At 43.3% G+C, this 21,362-nt stretch overlaps 1 protein-coding gene across 1 annotated transcript in view; it reads left to right on the forward strand.

Moving 5' to 3' along the window:
• MIPOL1 (mirror-image polydactyly 1) overlaps positions 1–21,362 on the forward strand; it is a 288,139-nt gene that overhangs the window by 12,167 nt on the left and 254,610 nt on the right. The window contains exon 3 of the mRNA XM_018564483.1: positions 14,089–14,194. Coding sequence (XP_018419985.1) covers positions 14,089–14,194 — 106 coding nt within the window. The remainder of the gene's footprint in view (positions 1–14,088; positions 14,195–21,362) is intronic.

Consider the following 21,362-nt stretch of genomic DNA (forward strand, 5'->3'; position numbering starts at 1 on the left):
GAGCAGCGTGTGGCCCCCTCTGACACCCACCACTGTCAGAATACAATAGCCCGACACAGGGATTTCATGAATCAAGCATATTTTCTCATTCAGCCTGCGAGGCTAAACAAGAGAAAATGGCCAGTGTATGGCCAGCTTTACAGTTCATAGTCTATGGAAAGCAGCCACAGCCCAAGTAAAAAATTCTGTGTCTTTGCCAGCATTCTCCAGACCAGAGAATCAGTGGTCTCTTTGTAGAAGTCTAACGCCCCCCCCTGCTGAGTCTAAACTATAGCTCTCCATTCATCGGGTGCATGAGCTTTCCTGATTACATAAGTATAGGTGGGACTCGGTATAGGGCAGAATGGACCTATGCTTCCCCATAGAGAGTAAGGGTCCAGCATGCTGGCAGAGGACAGGCATTTTCTAATCAGGCTGCGTCTGCTTTCTAAAGAAAACATACTTTATACACCTTTTTCTTTGATGCACCTGGATTGTATATAGCGGTGTTGTGGTGCAGTTCAGCTTTCAGTGACCTAAAATAGACAAAGTAACACCATTTGATTTCTTATTTGTTGCCTAAAGTGTTATCTGCTGGTATGTTTATCACTAAGCCATGCCGCAGAGGAGCTGAACAATGACACTAAATGAGATGAGGCCTGGGTAGAAAAGGATCCTGGTGTTTGTTAAATTGGCAGGCGGGTAGAAGAATATAGGATTAGGTGTGTTAAGATATTTCGTCCTGCTTCACAAATGTTAATATGGTATGTGAACAGCAAAAAAAAAATACAGTGGGTGCAAAGCCAGATTACTTCAATATTGCAAGTATTCAAAATCTCCCTTCTTGGAGAAGCAATAAAATCCGCTTCCAGGAGAGTGGCAAGTTGATGACAGCTAGGTCAACATATACCTTAATAAAAAATGGCACATTTTACCATCAATATAACCTTCTGCCCAGTAAAGGTTGGTTTCCATGCCAACATGAAACATATAAATAACCCAGGATGTCTAGGGTGTCTGTCTGCCTAATTTTATAGTTGAGACTTGAACTTTTTTTTACATGCAATAAGTGTTTTCTGTTTTATTGAATTTCTGTTTTATTTCTACATGGGGAATGGTTTATTTTGGCTTGTGTTAGTACCTTTATTTGCTAAAATACAAAATTCACAATTTACCAAGGAAAAACAATGAGGAGATATTAACATAAACACAAATCCCAGCACAGCAGTCATTTTTTGTGATGTGCCACTATTCTAAACTCCACATTTTTAACTGTATGTTAACAATGAAATAATTCGCTTTTTAAAGCTGGACTCCAGTATTAATCTATATTTTTATGGTCCCCATTCCTGCTGTGCACCTTGCCCTTATTTTAACATTTTTCAGAGGTTTTCTACCTTTAAACTGGAAGAGAAAAGGGGTCACATGACCATCCATACTTCTTTTTTACTTTGCTGTGCACTTGCTAGTGGTAGGAGTCAGGGGGAGCCAGCACATTACTGCAGTAATGTCCACGACAAGTCATTCACATTTTAAAGACATGGGGGGAATTTATCAAAACTGGAGCAGACGAAATCTGGAGACAATTTGCACTGCAACCAATCAGCTTCTCTGTCTCATTTTCAAATCTTACCTAAGCAAACTGAAGAGAGATGCTGATTGGTTGCCATGGGCAACTGCTCCAGATTTTGTCTGCTCCAGCTTTCATAAATTCCCCCTATTGTGTCTATCTATGCTAATATACACGGTTTTGCCTGAATTTGTATGGGGAAAGTTACTGCTAATTGGGTTACACTGCATAGACACTACTCTGAGCAACATACCGGCCACTGCAGAGGAAACCATGAGTTCCATGATTTAGTGTGCACATGGAGAGGGTAGGCACTTTAACTAGCCAATTCTAATTTAGATAACACTAGCTCTTTGAACGTTGTGTTCACTGCAGAGGATGCATCAGCTGTGTGTAGCACGCCCCCCTGTAGCCCAGAGGGTGCGTCTATGACAGTCAGTGTGTCTTGTGGTCGGCTGGGTTTCACACAGACATATAAAGTGTGCTTGCTGCAATGTCATTAAATGAAATGTTGGAGGCATAAAATAGGGAAGGGAGAAAATTAAAGAGCAAAGAAGTTTTCCACCAAGCAGTAAAGGCAGATGGGACAGAAGCAGGAGTTCTTCTTAACCTATTGCATTGCATACATATTTTCTTTTTCACATTTTCAGATTTTGTTTGTGGACTCAGGAGAACTACAAACAAAGGTGTGTCTATTGGATGCATCTGTATCTATAGAATATTGGTTCACTGTCCACTGAAAGCTATTTGAGGAGCATTCCATAAACCTAGCTGCATATTATAAATACAGTTGTGTCAACAACATGCAGTTACATCTACAGAATTGTGTCTGACACTGAGAGCTTTCTGTAAACAATGCTGTGTACCAAGAACACAGCTGTGTCTAGGGTTCTGCACTGCAACAAAGTTTTCCACTTGGTCACAATGGACACTTCGTACACCTAGCACAAGGGTCCAAAACTTGCAGTATAGCATACCTCCCAGCCTTCTTAGATGAGGAAGAGGGACACCTTTTAGAAAATAATAGTCATTGACAAACGCACGGATGATAACAAATTGAAGCACAAAAAAGAACACTTAGTCCCCATTCACACCTAGGTGTTCCTTAAACGTGTGTATAAGTGCGCTTTGTTGCACATTCATGGGACGCATCAAAAATGTGCATTTGTGGTCTGCATGTGGGTCTCACCAGGGCTGCGTTTGGGTCTCACCAGAGCTGTTTTTGAGTCTCGCCAGGGCTGCGTGCAGATCTCACCAGGGCTGCTTGTGGGTGCAAGGCTCACCCAGGGCTCTGCGGATAGGTGCTGCGCTCTTTCTGGGCTGTAAGTGTGGGTGTGGGGCTATCCTTTGCAATGCCGGTCTTTGGAAGGAGCAGGAGCTGATGTGCGGCCGAACCAGAACTGGCAAAGACAGCTGCCTGAGGACTCCAGCAAGCATAGAACCAGGCAGCCACTCGCGTTTAAAAATGTAAAGGGCCAGTATCGGCCTGTAGTATCGGGGCATTTTCACGAGTACAAGTACTTGTGAAAATACCCATTATCGGTCCTGAACTATTAATAAATCATTCAAAGTGATATTAAAGTCAAAAAGGTTTTTAAGCTATTTCAAATGCTTATTAAATCACTTACAATGGATGCTGCTGCTTGATGTTTAAAAGTTTTTATTTCCTGCAGAATCAGCTGGTCCCCTGAGCTCTGGCCCTGATATCCTATTTTAGGGTGGCTCCTTTCCCTTGCATGGTCCTATGGAGCCACTCTTGTTTGTGATGGTAAGCTGTGTGTGTCTCTGCAAACACACAAGAACAGCAAGGCAAGTCACTCCCGTGCTCTTCACTTAGGGTTGCCACCCGTTCGGGATTCACCCGGACAGTCCGGTTTTGGAATCATGTGCCCAGGATTCAGCCAGCCTGACGCCCGGACGCATTATTCAAACCGGACAGTGGCTCCCTAAGTAAGCCGCACATACCGCCAGCGCTGTTGTGCGTCCCCAGCGATCGGAGAGTGAATGGGGACCAGCTATATCCAGACCTTGTTTCAGAGGTCTGTAGAATAGGTGAGCGGTTTTCCTTAAGGGTATAACACATGAGGAGAGGTGGTGGCACCTTGTTTTGAAGACACTAAGAGTGTGGATGAGGAGTGATGGTGGAAACCTCTCATTGATGACATACATGAGACTGCACTAATTGTAGCACTTTATAAGTGTTTGGATTGCACTATAAATGTGAATACTTTTTTTTTTAGTTAATTGCATTGCCGCAGAGTGGTATATATTGCTCTGCCAATTGAGTTAGGAATACACGGTGATTTATATCATTCATTATACACAGATATATGTGGTAAATTGTTTTGAGTGATTGTGGGTATTGGGAGCATGGCACTATATACACTTTTTTGTTTAAAACTTTATACATTGGGTGCACACAGCTTATTAATCTTATTGGCGCAAGGCATGGTGTGAAGTACAGTAGTTTTTGGAAAATAATAGTGCATATCTGGGGACCTGTGGCGCACTAGCATCTTTTATGGGGGCACCCTTTTTATACAATAGTGCATATCTGGGGACCTATGACATGCCCCCAGGTATGCACTATTGCACATAAAAGAAGCCCCCACAAAAGATGCCATAGGTGACCCAGGTATGCACTATTGCACATAACTCAAGTTTTTTTAATCACAAAATATATGCATTGTATATACTCTATAAAAAAATTTCCACAAGGCAGTAGAGTGTTCAGGTTTGGCTTGAAGAAAAGGTGGCAACCCTATCTTCACTCCTGCTTCCCTTCTCCTTTCTTCAAGCTACCAGATGGACTTCTGCTGGATGACTGGGCTCTCCTTTGTGATCTTGTACTGAACAGGAACTTCTGGGATCTGAGATTTGGAGCAAGCTGTTTGGAAACATGGCTGTGATTGGGCAAAAATGGAAAGACATTCTGTGCTGAGCAATGTATATTTGCTTCATCACTGTGCTGATTGTACTTTTATTATCCAGTATGACCTGGGCTTGAGGAAGTAGGCCAAATGATGCCAGCCATCAGACTGAGGACATGTAGTGTGAAATAAAAAAAAATTAAAAACTGCAGGGATAATCTCTAAAAATAAAGGTAAATAGTGCAGCAAAAGCTGCTTGCTTTCAGCCCAGTTGATCTTTTTCTTTATTTTTCCTTTATATTATCTTTACAAAAATAAAAAATGCAATACTCCTGAGGGATGGATAAAAAGTTTAGTGTAATGTGAATGACGTTGCAGTGAAATAGTAAACATTTTTTATATAGATCTCTACACCAGAGCAAAAAGAAGGACATTTGAGGAGTGACAGAGGGTTTGGTTTCAAATGGAGAAGTGTCCCTCCTGATGGACAGTTGGGAGCTATGGGGCATACCAACCAACTCCAGCACTCCTGCTGTGGTGCAACAAGAAATCCAATGAGGCACTGCAAGACTCTGGGAGCCACAGACATGACTCCCAGGGGCAGATGCCTGGTGGGATTTGTATAGTTTACCTGCGGCTATAGGACTGGATTTTGCCTGCCCCTGGTATATATGGTACTATATCAAAAACATCAAGTTGTATTTTAAAAGAGAAGCACCAAAATGGTCAGTTACAGGGTTGTGATAGAAAAAGATAAAATGCTGAGCTTTTAGAGGCCAATTCAGGTTTATACAGTGTTGCCTTCAGGTTAAAGGACCTAATCTTTGTTATGTACTTCATATGTAACAAGCTGTAAAGAAATGTAAGATAAATTGCACACCAGACTTGAATCTGTGTACCCCATCCATTGTAATGAATCACAGTAAAGCTTTAATATTTACACACAAGGACCATCAATCCATTTTTTCTGCTTTGGTTTGAGAGACAACATGGGAGTCAGTGAGGATTTTGTTTTTGATTGATATGCTTGCCTAACATTCAGGACAAAGGTGAATACTAGGTGGTGAAATCAGCAACAGTCAGTAAATGCATGAAAAGCTGTATCCTGTGAAACTTTTTTAATTTCATATTCTTGATTTGTTTTTATATTTATATACTGAGCAGTTCAAGAGGGACAGGATGAATAATTGTGTAAACCAGAAGGTCTCTTTCACTCATGTTACTGTTTTCTTAAAGTGATACTCAGGAGTTAAATCTTAAAAATGCCTTCTGGTGGCCTGTGACTGAAGCGTCCGTTACTTTGCTATTTGGAGGGGACTGCAGGCCTGCCTTCTTTCCACCGACTATGGGCCTTGGCTGTGGAGGGAGCTCTATTGATTGGGAGAGGTGCTTGCCATGGTGCTTTGGGCTGTGTGGGACCCTTTGTTTGCGCTCCTCGATCAAGGGGACCCCAGAGACCTATTTTCCAATTATGTGGGAATACTTGGGGAGCTGAGATTGTGTTTTCCTATGCCCCAGTATCCTGTCCTTGGTCAGACTCGATTTAGACTTGACTAACAGACTAACAAGTTAAATGCCAGTCTATTTGTCCATTTGCCTGATTGGGCTAAGAATGGGATTAACTCTGACACTAGATGTAGCTGAGTACATTGCCATATGATAGACACTCAGGAGATAATCCCACCATATGTGTCTCCTCTCTCCCTATTCCTTCATTAAGGCACAGGGGACGGGATTGTTTGCTCGATGTTTTGATTGCGTAATGTTTTTAGACCGACATAACTGTATATATACTGAGCTGGTTTTCAATTAAGTCAGTTCCTGTTTTTACTTTTAGGCCCCATTCACACGTAGCGAATTTATTGCGCAGTTTTGCCGCGCGATATCGCGAGAAGTCGCCAGCTAATGATATTCAATGGAGCTGTCTTAGCTCCATGTCGCTCGTCCCGGTCGCAAGTCGCTTCTACAGGCTCCTTTTTTCGGCGGATTTTGCTTTTTTTCTAATGGAGCCCGATGGAGAAGGTCGCGCTACCGTCGCTGGAACGTCGTCCCGAAAGTCGCGCTATCCCGGCCGCTGCAACAGATATGTTGCTACATGTGAATGGGGCCTAACATTGGTGTTGTCTGATGTTTGAGATAAATCTTTATTATTTTGGGAGATTAGATGGCTGTCCTAATATATTGGTTCCGTCCAATAATTAGGCAGGTTTGGGCTGAGGACACTGGAATTCCAGCGAAGAGGAAGCTACATAGTGACGGAGGCATCCAGTCGGGGGACCAGGCGTTCCGTCACATGGCCTAACTGTAGATCCTCAAATCATCTCTGAATTCATGCTGACACTGTCCTACCTTCTGGAGGGTGGCAACTTTTGTTCCCCATGGTCCATGTGTGTTGTAAAGTATCCACCCGTACAAGCTTGCTCCCGTAATGGGCTATAACTTCAATACAAAATAAAGTTATATTAAAGCTTCAGTTTTTTTTATTAGTTTTCCACCTATGATGCCCACCTCCTTATAAATTCTGTATTTTTCTTCAAAAAGCATTTATTCCTAATTTTCTAGTGGGTTCCTGCAGCGCTCAACCCCTGAACGGGTGGCGCCAGCAGTTAAGCAGCTGTTATGGAGCCTATGGCTCCTCTGCCCTCAGTAACCTCCCCACTCCCCCGCAACCAGAGCGCTGACAGGTATGGGAGGGGGAGGGGGGGCAGAAAAAGGTACCGATTTTTGTTTTATTTTTTACCTTAATGCAGAGAGTGCATTAAGGTAAAAAATTACTTTAATACTACTTTAAATAACTAAATATGTGATTGCAGTCCACTGTGGGAACTAGTTGGGAGCGGTGGGTACTTTACAACACACACAGGGACCATAAGGAACAAAAGTAGTCTCCCTCCTGAGGGAAGGACAGTGTCAGCACCTATTCAGAGATGATTTTAGGATCTACAGCTGAGTGATGCACAAAAAGGGTACAGTATTGGTAATAGGGTACTTGAATGTATTTTTAAGATTTAACTCCTGAGTTTAGTGTCACTTTAAGCAAAGAAGCAGATTTATGAACACTGAAGCAAAAATGTTATGGTTTTCCATAGTAACAAATAAGAAAACTAATTGGTTTAAGTAGTTCTAATTAAGAGGTCCCAGTTTTAAATTTTAAGAGTATTTTGTTAAGATAAGAAACTGATTGGTTGCAGTAGGCAGCAGGTCCACTTAGGTTCCAGTTTTCTTTGCTGTAGTTGTAATGCATAGGTCCCAGTTCTAAATTTTAAGAGTATTTGTGTTCTTCACAATTCCCTGTATGTGTGATCTTAGACTATATTACATTTCTAGAGATCAAAAGTAATCTTTGCATCCAATAGAATTTCTAGTGGACTTTGTAGTTAGAGGTCCTCTTTGTGTCTCCTTCCTCTGTGCCAGCGTTCTAAGTGTTGTTGCCACCTAGGTAATTGGTTTGATAGCTTGTCATCTCTTTGTCTAGAATCAAAAGCCATCAGACCAGCATACGTGTGTTAACCAATGTATACAGGTATTATTACTTTGACAGTAGGTAGGCAATTCAGGCCATAAACCGCGTTCTGCATGATAGCAAGTGTCATAAACCGCATATTTTCATTGTTTTCAAGAACTTGTCTCCTCGTGTCACGATGAAACCAAAGATGCCTTCTTCAGTGCTTTCCTTGGCTCGTAAATTTCTAACGGCGCTTACGTCTTTGATTTTACAGTGAGCTGTTGTGTTATTGTTGCATGCCTGACAAAACCAGAAGCTATAGCTGCCTGTAACTGGTTCCAATACTAATAATGTTATACAGAGAGCTAATAGACAACTATTGTTATTTATCTTTATTCATGCTCTATTTGTAATTACTTTCAACTTTTGCATCTTCCTGGTGCAGGTTTCTAGGTTATCACTGTGGGTGTGTGAGGATATCAGTAGCTATAAAATGCCAGCCTGCTGATTAGATTCTAGGTGTGATCTTATCTATCCTGTATGTGCCACCTGACACAGCTTATTGCTGCACATAAGCACCTGGTCGGTCGAAATGCCCCACCCTTTCCTGCTTTCTGTTTCCAGACCTAGTGATTAACACCAGTATTAGTCAGTATCATGGTAGCCACTTGTGATAAATCATTAAATCATAAGAGAATACTCGAGTAAAAAAGTTTTTATAGAGGTGTGATTGACACTGTAGTCCTCTACATTGTGATAACTGGCTTAAAACATAACTCCACTTTTCTGTTAAATCTGATATTAAAAGACAGAATAGGTAAAATGGTAAGTCTAAACCCAGGAACAAAACTGTCATTTATTGCAGCTTATCAGTCCTTAGATGCAATGGTCACATTTGTTTTTCTTTTAACAACATGCTTTTTTCCCTTCATTTTCACCAAGGGATTCTGACAGTAAGGTTCACATGGGCAGCAGACTTTGGCGTCCTCTGAAAAGCAATTTGTTGATAGCCTGTTTACAAGCATTCAGGAGGTGGCAGTATTGTTTTGTGTTTGGTTTTTTTCTGACCCTGCCAATAGCACATGCCAAGCTGTCACACCAGTGCAGTGGTTGGTTGAATTCGGCAAGTGGCACCCACTGCCAAATGCAACCTGTTGTATACAATTTACCAAGGCCATGATGTTTAGCGTTATGGCTGCAGCATGTGTACAAATCTGAGCAGCTTCCATGTTAGGTTTTAGATGGGCAGCTGGGAAGGAGAGGGGGGTGGGGGTAGTAAAAACACAACTCAAACCTTTGCTGCCCATACCTAATACACTTCCTACCCTAGGGTGGCAAAGCACACACTCGCCATACTGTATCTATGGAGAATCAGTGTTGTCACCCTAGGACAGCACTACAATTAACCTCCCCCACCCCTTCATAAGATAGAGGGGAGGGGTTTTTTTCATTCTCAGAGGTAGCATGGAACAATGTATCTGATTAAGGTTTTGACTGAAACTGTCAGGTATTTAAGGGGAACCTGACAGTCATGTTTCACTTTAAAGTTATGCTTAAAGTAGAACTATGAGGTGAGTGCTTTTCACTCACCTCATAGTTCTAGCCGACCTGTGACAATGAGACTGTCACAGGTCGGCTCAGTAGATCGGGAGGTGAGCGAACACATACCGGGTTCGCTCGCCTCTCGATCCTGTCACGGCTCTCTGCCGTGACAGGGGGAGGGGCTGGATTCCCCTCTCCCCGCTCCGATCTGCCAGCGCTGACTGGCGGAACGGACGGGGGAGGGGGCGGGTACAGCTGGCTCTGCCTCTAGATAGGCAGAGCCAGCTGTCACTCACGCAGCTGGGCGGATCCCGTCATCTAAGTCGGCATCCGCTCCAGGTGCGGCGTCTCAGTATACCGCGAGCTGTAGCTCGCGGTATACTGAGCTTAGGGTAACGGGAGGACGCTAGTTTGTGTCCTCCCGTTACCCTAAGGAGAACTATGGGGAAAAACACTGACCCCATAGTTCTCCTTTAAACAAAGGCACTAATGTCACCTTTGTTAGCCAGAAAACCCTCTCTTTTTGCACACATCTGATACTGGTTTAATTTACTTTTTTCTAAGGGTGCCACTTCCCTAACCTTAGACCCACCTACCAACTCAACACCCCCCTGCCCGGTAACAGTGAACTTACTGGCCACTGAGGTGCTCTCATTTGACAAGGGGACAGTCTGGCTCTTCTGGTCTTCTTAAAGATTGGCAAGTTATGCCCTTGGTAGCAAGTCAGCCCCTGGAGTCCATCCCTCTGTGTAGTGAAAGCACCTCAGTAGTTATAAGGGGAAAATGATTTTTGGCAAACAAAAGTAATATGGGGCATTTTGCTGTGCCTAATGTTTAGATTGGCTGATGGGAGCTTTTCAAGCACCTTTTACCTGAACTATTACAGTAATTAAATATAATATTTGACAAAAAGGGAGATATGCATATAGTAAGTTTACCCTCTTTTGATTCCTTCACCTAGACTGGGCTGTTACTTGAGAAACTTTAAAGGGTATTTCCAATTTTGCCATTGAATTTGAAAAACCCCTCTATATGTTTGTTATGTGTTCCTGTTCACAAAGCATACTGAAAAATATATTTTTAAAAATGTTCTTACCTTTTTAGATGTTTTGTTAAATCAGACAAGATGACTGATTCAAGGTTTTTCTTAGCCCTTTCACAGTGGTCTGTCCTAATAGAAAGACTTGGGACTGAAATTTGAGGATTGTGTTTTATCTGATAAGCTTCATTAACATACAATAGACAGGCCACCTCAGAACCCTCACACCTCCTCATAACATTTCAAAGAAATAGAAGCAAGAAGAAATTCTAACCCTTAAATCTCTTACCCATGTAAAAACAATTAAACCGGCAAGAAGCATTGTTTTTTTTAAATGCTATGTGAATAGCAACATGTAACAAATATAAAATAGGTGTTATCCAAATTTGGCTACAAAAATGGTAATATACTTTAGGATAGCTTGCAGGCTCACGTTAAAGAAGATTGTTTACCTTTCCTTAGCATTCATCCATTCTCTTTTAGGTTGAATGCCAAAGGTTCCTGCAAGATTCCAATATTCATGTCATCAGTGTCCCCCCTACAACCCCCTTCCTAAGCTCAGAACATATTTATGTGGCTGGTGTATGGTTAGTTTGAGAGTTGGATTATTCAGACACCTTCCTGATAATACTTCTGATCTCCTTCCAGCAGACAGAAGGTGCACACAGTTTGATAGACCAATGTTTTTAGTATATTTCATCCCAGTTGACAGTGAAGGTCCCAGACAGAAATATGGTCAGTTCCAAGAATAAAGATGATAATATCTTGACCCTGAAAAAAGAACTCTGGTCTGTTTTTTTTTTTCTTTGTATTTTCTGTTGAAATTCAGAGAGCAGACCTGTGGGAGGGGCCTAGTAGGCACACCCACTAAAGGCTGTCTGCAGAAAACTAAAGGAGGGGGTGATCAGTCACCCTGCACAAGGAGAGAGAGCAGCAGTGGCCAGTCTTTATTACAGAAAGCTGCTGCAAAGAGGTATAGTTTCACACTGGATTACTGCACAGATCTAGAAGAAATACACAAAGTATAAAAAGACTCAAGTAAGAATACATAGGCCTTGTATTCAGTCAATAACTGTTTATACCAGAGTTCAGCTTTAATTTTTAACAATTATTGCTTTCTCTCCTTTCCTGACAGTGGTAGGAAGCTATTATGCAGCCCAATTTTCAACAGTGGCAAAATATGTCAGAGCTCACCCTTCCACTTCTTCATAATGAGCTGCAGCAGAGGTTGTACAGAGCAGAATGGGGGCAGCTCTTAAAAGAGAACTATAGGGTAAGTATTTTTCCCCATAGTTCTCTTTAAAGACACGGGAGAACATATACTAATCTCCTCCCATAACCCAAAGCTCAGTATATCGCGGGCTATTGCCCGCGATATACTGAGAGCGCCGCAGCCGGGACGGGTCCTGACAGTACTGTCTGGATCCACCCAGCTGCATGAGGGACAGCAGGCTCTGCCTATCTAGAGCTAGCTGTGCCCGCCCCCTCCCCTGTCTGTTCCTCCACTCAGCGTTGGAGGATCGGAGAGGGGAGGGGGGGAATCCCTGCGGGGATCGGTGACTGTTAGTCACCACTCTCTGCAGGGAGATGATCGGAAAGTGGGCAAGCTCACGTTCCAATAAATAGAGCCGACCTGTGACAGCTTCTTTGTCAAAGGTCAGCTCTAACTAAGAGGATGAGTGGAAATCAATCAATCACCTCATATTTCTCCTTTAACCTCCCTGGCGGTAATCCCGAGTCTGGCTCCGGGTGAATTTTCAATGCTAGGAGCGGTAACCCCGAGCCAGACTCAGGGCTGCACAGAAAAGTGACACTCACCTTGTCAGAGGGGTGCAGATCTATATTTTTCTGATTCAGACTTGCTCATTCTACAGCATTCTAAATTAAACACTGATTTTGAATCCCTGCACACAATCTGATGATTATTAGCATGGTTTTCCCATAAATAGTGTTTTCTTAACAGAGGGGTTGTTCTATGGGTTTAATGGCCCAGTTCTCTTTAAAGTAGCTAATTCTCATAACACTGGGCCCAATAAACTATGATTGGTGGTTGCAGAGGAATGTGAGGTGTCGCACGGCACATCTGATTGTGGGGCATTGCACTTCACAAAAGCTATTAGGTCCCAGCGCGCATGCTTTATTAGCCATCATTCTCTTGGTGCAATGCTGTACACCTCCATTGCAATAAATATTGAATTTTTTGGGACCTTAATCACATCTTTCCTTACAAACCCTTCAAATTGAACTATTGTTTGAGGCATCCAAAAATGCTGTTTTGGGTGTGCCATATACACTGCCTGACCAAATTGGAAAGTCACTCTAATATTCTGCTGGATTGCCTTTACCTTTGACACACATTCGACATTGCATTGTTTTGATAAGCTTATGCAATGTCGCAACATTTATTTCTGTCCACAGTTGCATTCATTTTTCGCCAGGATCTTGTAGCGATAATGGGAGAGTCGGATCACTGTGTAAAGTTTGATCCAACACATCCCAAAGATTCTCAGTGGGGTTAAGATCTGGACTCTGTGGTGGCCAATCCATGTGTGAAAATTATGTCTCATTCTCCCGGAACCACCCTTTAACAATTTGAACTCGATGAATCCTGGCATTGTTATCTTGGAATATGCCTGTGCTGTCAGGGAAGAAAAACTTTATTGATGGAAAAATCTGGTCATTCAGTATATTCAGGTAGGCAGCTGACCTCATTTTGGGCCACATAACATTGATGAGACTAATTAGAAGGCTCTGACCTATTTGCTTAGCTAAATCCAGATGGTGACTTTTTTTGGCCAGGCAATGTATTTGGGGCACTGACAATAGTTTATCTGGTCCACACTGTTTAGTTTGTACAATAAACTCTTCTTTTTAACATTATTCACTTTTTTTCCTTGTGGGTTGGAAGTGCTGGTAATGGGTAGGAGGACCCTGTCTGTGATGTGCAGACGGACAGTGAAACTACATATTACATTGTCAATCTGGACTGCTCCTTATGCTGTCTGGTGGGATGTACTGTCACCCTGCGGAGCATGTGCAGGTCATAGTTGGTGACTACTGGTAGACATCCCAGAGGAGCATTGATCTGATGCCGGAGCGGAGACTATGCTAAAATAAATAAATGGCCATGTTAAAGCGTTGGCCATGACAGATATGCTGTGAAGACCAGAAGACCATCATGGCAGAAGCAGTTTTGTTGTTTTTTTATTGTTCATGGTTTACTAATGCGAACATGCTGCTTAACATTTTGAATGAATAATCTTGTCTGGAGTTATAATTTATTGCAATGTAGTGTAGTACTTTTGGCACATTTATATCTCCTGTCAACAGTACATTAAGCTGGAGTACTCTCTTAAGTGCTACGGTTACACAACTGCATTAGTAAGCAGATGTCCGCATAAACAGAATTAACCCAGTAGAAAGTTACCGATCGTTCCAGGTTACAGGAGTGCCCTGATATTTACACTACAAAAACTTCACACTATATTCTAAACATTTACATTATAAACTAAATACACAGACTGCTGGAATGGTAGAGTTTTGTGATTTAACGAAGTGTGGGGATAGTTCTGTCAATAGAAAGGTTGCAGAGCCTGTTTTTATTATCATACATTGATCGCTCGGCTTCCCTGTTTATTCTCAGCTGCAGGAAACCCTGATGAGTCGAGAGCGGGATCTGGACACCCTCAAGTTGGATGTAGAACTGCTGGAACAAGCCACACAGGCCAGGATCGCTGAGAAAACTGCAGGTAACACAAAGCCTTTACGTGGACGAGACATGCGGCTGCACAAGTGACGTGGCTCACTTAATGCAAGCTTTATTTGCTCAGGGAGGAGAAGGAATGACTTTTCTTTCCTGAACTTTTTGTTTGGCGGTTTGGAAGTGCTTGGATGGCTCTGCGCTGAAGATCCTGGTACTGGTATTAGTGAGGACTCTACCTTCATTCAAACTGATTTGGGCATTAAGCGTCTTGTTAGCACCATGTCAATCCAATCACAAAGAGCTTGTTTGTTTAGCTGGTAGGTCTTGAACAAACAGAGCAGCATAGAGGAGGGAGAACGAAGAAATAGCAGCTTGTATTGTGCACCAAGGATCTTTCACATTGCATTCTGACTCCGTCCGACTAGGGTGACACTCAAGTCAGAAAAAAAATAATGTTCGCTGTCTCCCTGGAAATTCTTTATCTGTGTAGGCAGTGCTTGGCTCTGTTAATGTCCCTACAGCTATATGCCTTCTCTACTTTCCCGTTCTCTGATCTTGCAGTTATTTATTTAAGTGTCTCAATGCTTCATCTTGATACACAAGTGAACTCTTCTTGACCTTTTTGTGTTGTCTTAACACCTGTCCCACCTAATGACATTGTGTGTTATATAAAACTATCATCGCCGCAGATAGGAGATTGCTTCAATCATCCCTGATCTACCTGTTCTTTCTAATATAAACAGCCAGCACAGACACTCCCACTGTCAGCTGGGTGTGAAATGTCAGCTGATGTGCCAGACATGGTAGGAATGTAATATAAAGGATGGTTTTAGGTAATTACACACATAATTGATAGGCCTGTTTTTAAAAAAAAGCTATACAATAATTTTTTGTAAACATTCCTCTTTTACGGCAATGGCAGCCAGAGAGAGCTGTTAATTTGCTTATATGGCTGTAAATGACGTGTTACAGGTTAATTTGAATTGAGCCTAAGGTGTCCTATAGTTGGCCATTTATAAAGCTACAACACGTCCATACCTGGGCCATACTGATCCTTTTCAAAGGACAAATGTCTTCTGGCATGTTTATAATGCACACGGTATGCTTTACAAATGTGTCTTCCACTTTGCTTGCTTTGTGACTCTGAAACCCCATTTATTTTTATTGAATAGGATTAAAAAAGTGCCAGAAGGAGCACATTACTTTGACAGGCGTGCCTTCTGTCACAGAGTGTTCTGTGCAGGACTTGTGCTCCGTGCTCAATGTAGAGCTGTAGTTGTGAGCTGGAAGTGTATCAGACCGCTGAAAATAGACCGCAGCTCTTGCACAGTGCGTAGTTCCCTAGTGTGCTGCCTGGGAAGAGGAGTTTAGGGGGTAACTGGAGGCATTGGAAGACTTTTGTATGCACTTCAGCTCATTGAATGTTTAAAAAAATAAAGGAAGCTACAATTGGGCTTTAAAGTTGGGTTATGGTTTCAGAGAGTTAGGCTACATTTTAAGGCAAGGTAGTGTGATAAGGGCCCATTGCTTCTACTTGTAGCAGTCTTCAAAACCCTGCCTTTACAGACAAATCTCGGGCTGTTCTGACTGTAACATTTTGCAATTCTCAAATGTGCCAAAGCTTGCCCACCCTTACTTTCACCTGTACATTTCTATTGGTCAGTAAGGCAGCCCACCATAGTGATGGGCCAAGAAAAATGTTTTGGGAGGACAGTAGCTAGCAACGCCCTCCAACATTACCTGGAAGTGTTAGAACTTTGCCTGTCAGAACAGCCTGGGATTCCATTTCTTCAATACAAACTCGAATATTCCCATATTGTGCTTTCTGTTCGGCAAATGCTCCTGGAACTGCAAATTGTATATGGTATCCTGCCTGTTACGAATTACCAAATCTAGCATGCTTTCCATCTAGTTGGTTCAGTTACCACTTGTATAAAATAATTGGCTATGTCTGTTTCTAGAAACTCTAGCTTCATTGCCCTACCAATGTCTTTTATGTTGAAATCACGTTGCTGTTATCTGTTTTTTTCCAACTGTAGCAATAACTAGAGCAATGTCATTGTCATTCAAAATCATTATAGTTATTAATACAACTAGAGGTGCACTGAAATTAACATTTCAAAACCGAAATAAAAAAAAGTCAGGCCAAAACCGAATTTTTTTTTATTTTAACTTTTTCAAATTATTTTATTTTTATTTATCTTTTATAAATGTTTGTTTTTTATATTTAATTTTTATTTATACATTTTTATTTTTTACTTTACTTTTACTTATTAAATGTTTATTGTGATTTTTCCAAAGCATAAACAATACAAAGACAGTGGTGGTTTACATCAAGACAAGCGGTGTAAGCTCAAGACTTAATAATAAACGACATGTGTCACTCATTGTAAATATAAAGAAATAATCATAAGCCTTCACCAGACGCACATGGTACGAACATTGACAAGGGAGGACGGGGGGCGGGTGAGGAGGGGTGGTTCGGGTGTGGTTTTGCCAGGATCCGCTATAAGAGCATACATCTCACGATGGGTGTTACCGGGTAAGTATGTGTAGTTAGTCAGGTGGTACATTTGGTGCCGTTGGGGATGTTACCAGCAGAGAGGCATATCTGTCAGTTGTTTTGAAGTGTAGCCAGCATGCCCAGGTAGCATAGAAGGTGGTATATGTATCTGTGCTGGAGTGATGGAGTTCCTCCATCAACCTTAGTCTATCTACTCGGGCTAACCATTCTGCAATGGTGGGCATCTGTGGGGATCGCCAATATTTGGGTATGAGCGCCTTGGCTGCATTCAGCAGGTAAGGAGCTAACAATTTCTTGTATGATTTTGTGGACATTGGGGTAAGGTGGAAGAGGCATTGCCAAGGATAAAAGGACCGCACCCGGGGGACACAGGAGGGGAGAGGCACATAGGGAGGGAGGGAGGGAGACAACACTTAGAAGGGGAACATGAAAATGCAGAACAATGCACATCAAAACAGTATAGTGCGTGCCAAATACAGCACAAGGGCCATATCCCAAGAACCTTCCGGTGTCTTGGGAGCGGCCACCTAGTGGGGGGTGATGGGCAGGGCTCCAGCAACGTAACCATGATGGTCATGTCGGTAGTCAGAGAGCGCCTGTCTTAAGCCCCCGAGCAATCAAAGAAAGGCATATAAACGTATAACCGTATAACTGTGTTACCCAATAAGAACCTAGGGTGAACGAAGGATTGTAGGTATGGCCGTCCCAGTAGAGCCATATAGATGAGGAGAGAAAAATATAAAACATAGAACGTAAAATGAAGGAGAAGAAAATCAAAACGAGTGTTTTGCCATTGCATCGGGGGTAAGGGAGCCCAGGCGGGGGACGAATCTGACCAACCCGGCAGCTCGGGGGGGGGGAATTTTCTACCCGCTCACAAATTTTCTGTGGGCCCTCGGGGAAACGAAGGAACGCTGGGCGTCCCCCCTTTGATCCGATCAGGCAGGCTGGAAAGCCCCAGCGGTATGTGATGTCATTGGCCCATTAGCAGCTGTAGGAGCGGTTTTAGTTCTCGTCTCCTGGATAGGGTTTCAAATGCAAGGTCTGGGAAAATGCGGAGTTTAGCCCCATCAAAGTCAACCTCGGCGGTACCTCTAAGGCGGTCCATAATCAGGGCCTTATCTGAGAAGTAATGGAGGCGGACTATGACATCCCGAGGGGCCTCTCCCATTCCGGAGCGCGGTCTCAGGGCCCTGTGAGCACGGTCGAACATCAAAGTGGAGGTGGGAGCTCTCCCCAGTATGGTGTTAAAAATGCCACGCAGCGTATCAGCGAGGTCCCCATCTTGGGTGGCCTCAGGGAGGCCCCTGAGCCGCAGGTTGTTACGACGGCTTCTGTTCTCCTGGTCCTCCAGCTTGTAAAACGCTGATCGTATAGCAGTATGGGTTTGCTCACCGTGTGTCTGAAGTTCTTTGATGGCCTGGGCCTGTGCGTCCAATCGGCTCTCCACCTCTTCCACTCGCCGCATGGCATGGGACACTTCGGCCTTCACAGATGAGATCTCAGACTTGAGGGAGCGCTCAAGGCGGGAAAAAATCTCCGTCCGGTCCAATTTGCTGGGGAGAGTTTTAGCCAGCGTGGCTACAGACATCCCGGAGCCCCGGTCGGAATCTGTAGATGCCGCAGATAGAGCGGAGGAGTGGGATCCGTCCGATGGGTGTGAGGTGGAGGGTGGCATCTCCGGGATGGCCCCTGGGCCTTCAGGCGCACGCCTCGCCCCGGCGGCCGGGGAGAAGGCTTCCGGCGTCCAAAGGCGCGTGATGGTGCCGGTTTTCTGGGTCGCAGCGGACCGGCTGTACTTCTGTGTTCTCCCCATGCTTTAGGGATGAGATGGCTGATCGAGGTGCACTTCGAGAAGATGGGTAACTGCAAGATTGCTCGGGGTGAGAGACGGAGCTCTGGCTAGGCACGTCTACTCGCCGCCATGCGCAAACCACGCCCCTTTACATTACATTACTTTTAGGAGCTTGAGGGACATATTTTTCTGCAACCCCTGTTATAAATAAACAGGAATCCTCTATACTGAGTGTTCCTGTTCATTCATAACATGAGGACCTAGTGTGTTTACCATATCCACAATCATGAATGAACAGGAGGTGATGTAGATCACTTCCTATTCATTCATAATTGAGGATATAGTAAACATACCATGTCCTCAATTATCTACAAACACTCAGCGATCACTGATCGCTGAGTGTTTTTACTCGTCTCCTTCCTGAGACGCTGTCACCGTAGGCTGAGCGAGCGGAGCTAAGCCTGCTGTGAAAGTGCTGGCTGTCTTCGCCCACACTGCTCTCCTGATCTGTGACAGGAGGCTGAAGGGTGGGGGGAGGAGAGACGCCGGCCTCTCACAGCGCTCTCCTCCCGCAGCGCTCGGCCGCCTGTGACAGTTTCTCTCCTCCCTGCTGGGACACAGAGCAGCGCCCGGCAGGGAGGAGAGAAAGCAGGGATGCACTGCTATATCGGCCAGAAAATGGCACTTTCAGCATTTTGCCAAAAGTGCTATTTTTGGACAATATATCGGTGCAACCCTATTAAATAAAACCAAAGCCAAACTTCAGCCCCCAGCTGCTGTTCAACTAAAAGTCCCATAAGGCATTGCAAGACACTGACAGCCAAAGGCATAATCTCCAGAGGCATGATGGAATTTGTAGTTTCACCACAACTGGAGGGCTGAAGTTTGTCTACCTATAAGTTACTGTTAAGGCATGCCAAATGTCAAGGTTGCCCATGTGCTTATTTCAGCCCTTAATTGAACTTTTAACCCCTTAAAATGGCTGGTGTCATAGCTGATCACATGTGCAGCACCATCGCAACTGCAATCTAAATAGAGGCCAAGATGGCACCTTTCTTCGTTGTAAAGGATAGGAGGATGTGGTTCCACTTTAAACTTGCCCAATACAATGGTATTCAGATCTGCCCTATGATTGCTTGGCTGTGCTGATCTTGCCCTTCTTTGATTTAGAAACACTTTTGCTAGCAAGTGTTATGATCAAACCCCTGTCTAATGTATATACATGCTTTATACATAAAACATCTACTAAACTGAAGTAGAACTAAACCTCGCAAAAATAATACTTTTTGGTTTTATAGAGTATTATAAGTAACACAGGATTGAATTTTTCCCCTTTATTTTCTCTCTTTGTACTTTGCATAACTTGTAAACTCTGTGGAGTTGATTTACTGAAGGACTATGCTGTTTATTTAGCAAAGTGAACTTTCCCTTAGCTTAGTGAATGAGGTGAAGGAATTCCCTTAGGAATTTTCCCTTAGCTTAGTGAATGAGGTGAAGATCTGATGACTTCCATCTTCCAGTCATGTGCAAGCAATAATCTTTGCTTTTTTTAAAATTGTCCTTGCATGCGATTGGGTATTTTTTGCTAATTTAATTTTTACCACATTTACTACTTTGCTAATTGAATGTGCTCTACTCCTTTAGGGCCCAATCACACGGCCGTAAAGCACTGCATCACACGGATCTCACTGCACTGGAACGGAGGGCATTTCTCTACCTCGCATTTTGCTGCAGGCGAGCGCACTGTGGGCAGGGGGCGTGTGTGCAGTGCCATTGACAAGAATGGCACTGACATGCCCCCTCCCACCCCAGAACGCTACCCGGCTTGATCTATGCGATCTAGTGCGTTCTGGGTGCGAACTTCACCGGGACGCACTGGATATGGTGTGATACTTAAAGAATTACAAGATGTACTTCCTGAGGACCCGTTTGTGCTCAAGCAGGCGCTAAACTTCACAGTTTTACTGTTGTGACTACGGCAGAATGTACTAGTTCATTGTACTTTGAAACTCGGGTGTGCTGAAGAAGGTGGCAATGCTGCAGCTCAACTGAATAAGCATCGTCACCCTATATCTGTATCTGACTTGCTTTATTTTTCTTGAAGACGTTTCACTGGTCATCCAAACCGCTTTCTCAATTCAGAATGACTTGTACAAAAAATTCACTGGGAATAAATATGGTGAATGTTGCTCCAATCTACATAATCGATTAGTCACAACCAGGTGTTGATTCCAGTCAAGAAAAATACAGCAAGTCCAGTTGCCTTGACTTTTTTTTACAGATATACCATGACCTGGATGAATGAGAACCTTCACATACATTGTCACCCTAGGAAAGGAAGTGTCTGTGGATACACCTTGTTGGTATACTTTAATTTCAATTTAACTGAAAGCAGTACATGTAGAAAACATGTTGAAACCTTTTGACATTACATGAGTATAAGAAACAGCATATTTGCTTTAAAGTGTATGTCATTTACTTTTTTCAGAACAAAATACTATACCCCCTAAGCCCTCGTTCACACCTGAACGTTTTGTAGCGCGTTCTACGCTCGACGAACGCTCTACAAAACGCTCAAAAATATAAATCCCATTGTATTCAATGGTCTCGTTCCCACCTTGGCGTATTTCCGCCCGTCCCTAACGCGCTACAAAACGGCCCACGCCTGAAAAGGTACAGGTACTACTTTGGGCCGTTTTGTTGCGCGTTTCCATTGGGATACAGCCAAGTAGCCTTCGGAAATGCGCGACGGTCGCGCGACTTTTTTACCGCGTATCGCGGTAAAAAAAACGCATGACGGTCGCGCATATGCAATACGCCTAGGTGTGAACGAGACCTAAAGAACTGAAATGTGACCATGCCAATAAGAACAAAATATATAAAATTTTAAAGTAA

The sequence above is a fragment of the Nanorana parkeri genome, unplaced genomic scaffold (assembly GCF_000935625.1).
Source record: "Nanorana parkeri isolate BGI_ZX_2015 unplaced genomic scaffold, ASM93562v1 scaffold755, whole genome shotgun sequence".
Classification (NCBI taxonomy): Eukaryota; Metazoa; Chordata; class Amphibia; order Anura; family Dicroglossidae; genus Nanorana; species Nanorana parkeri.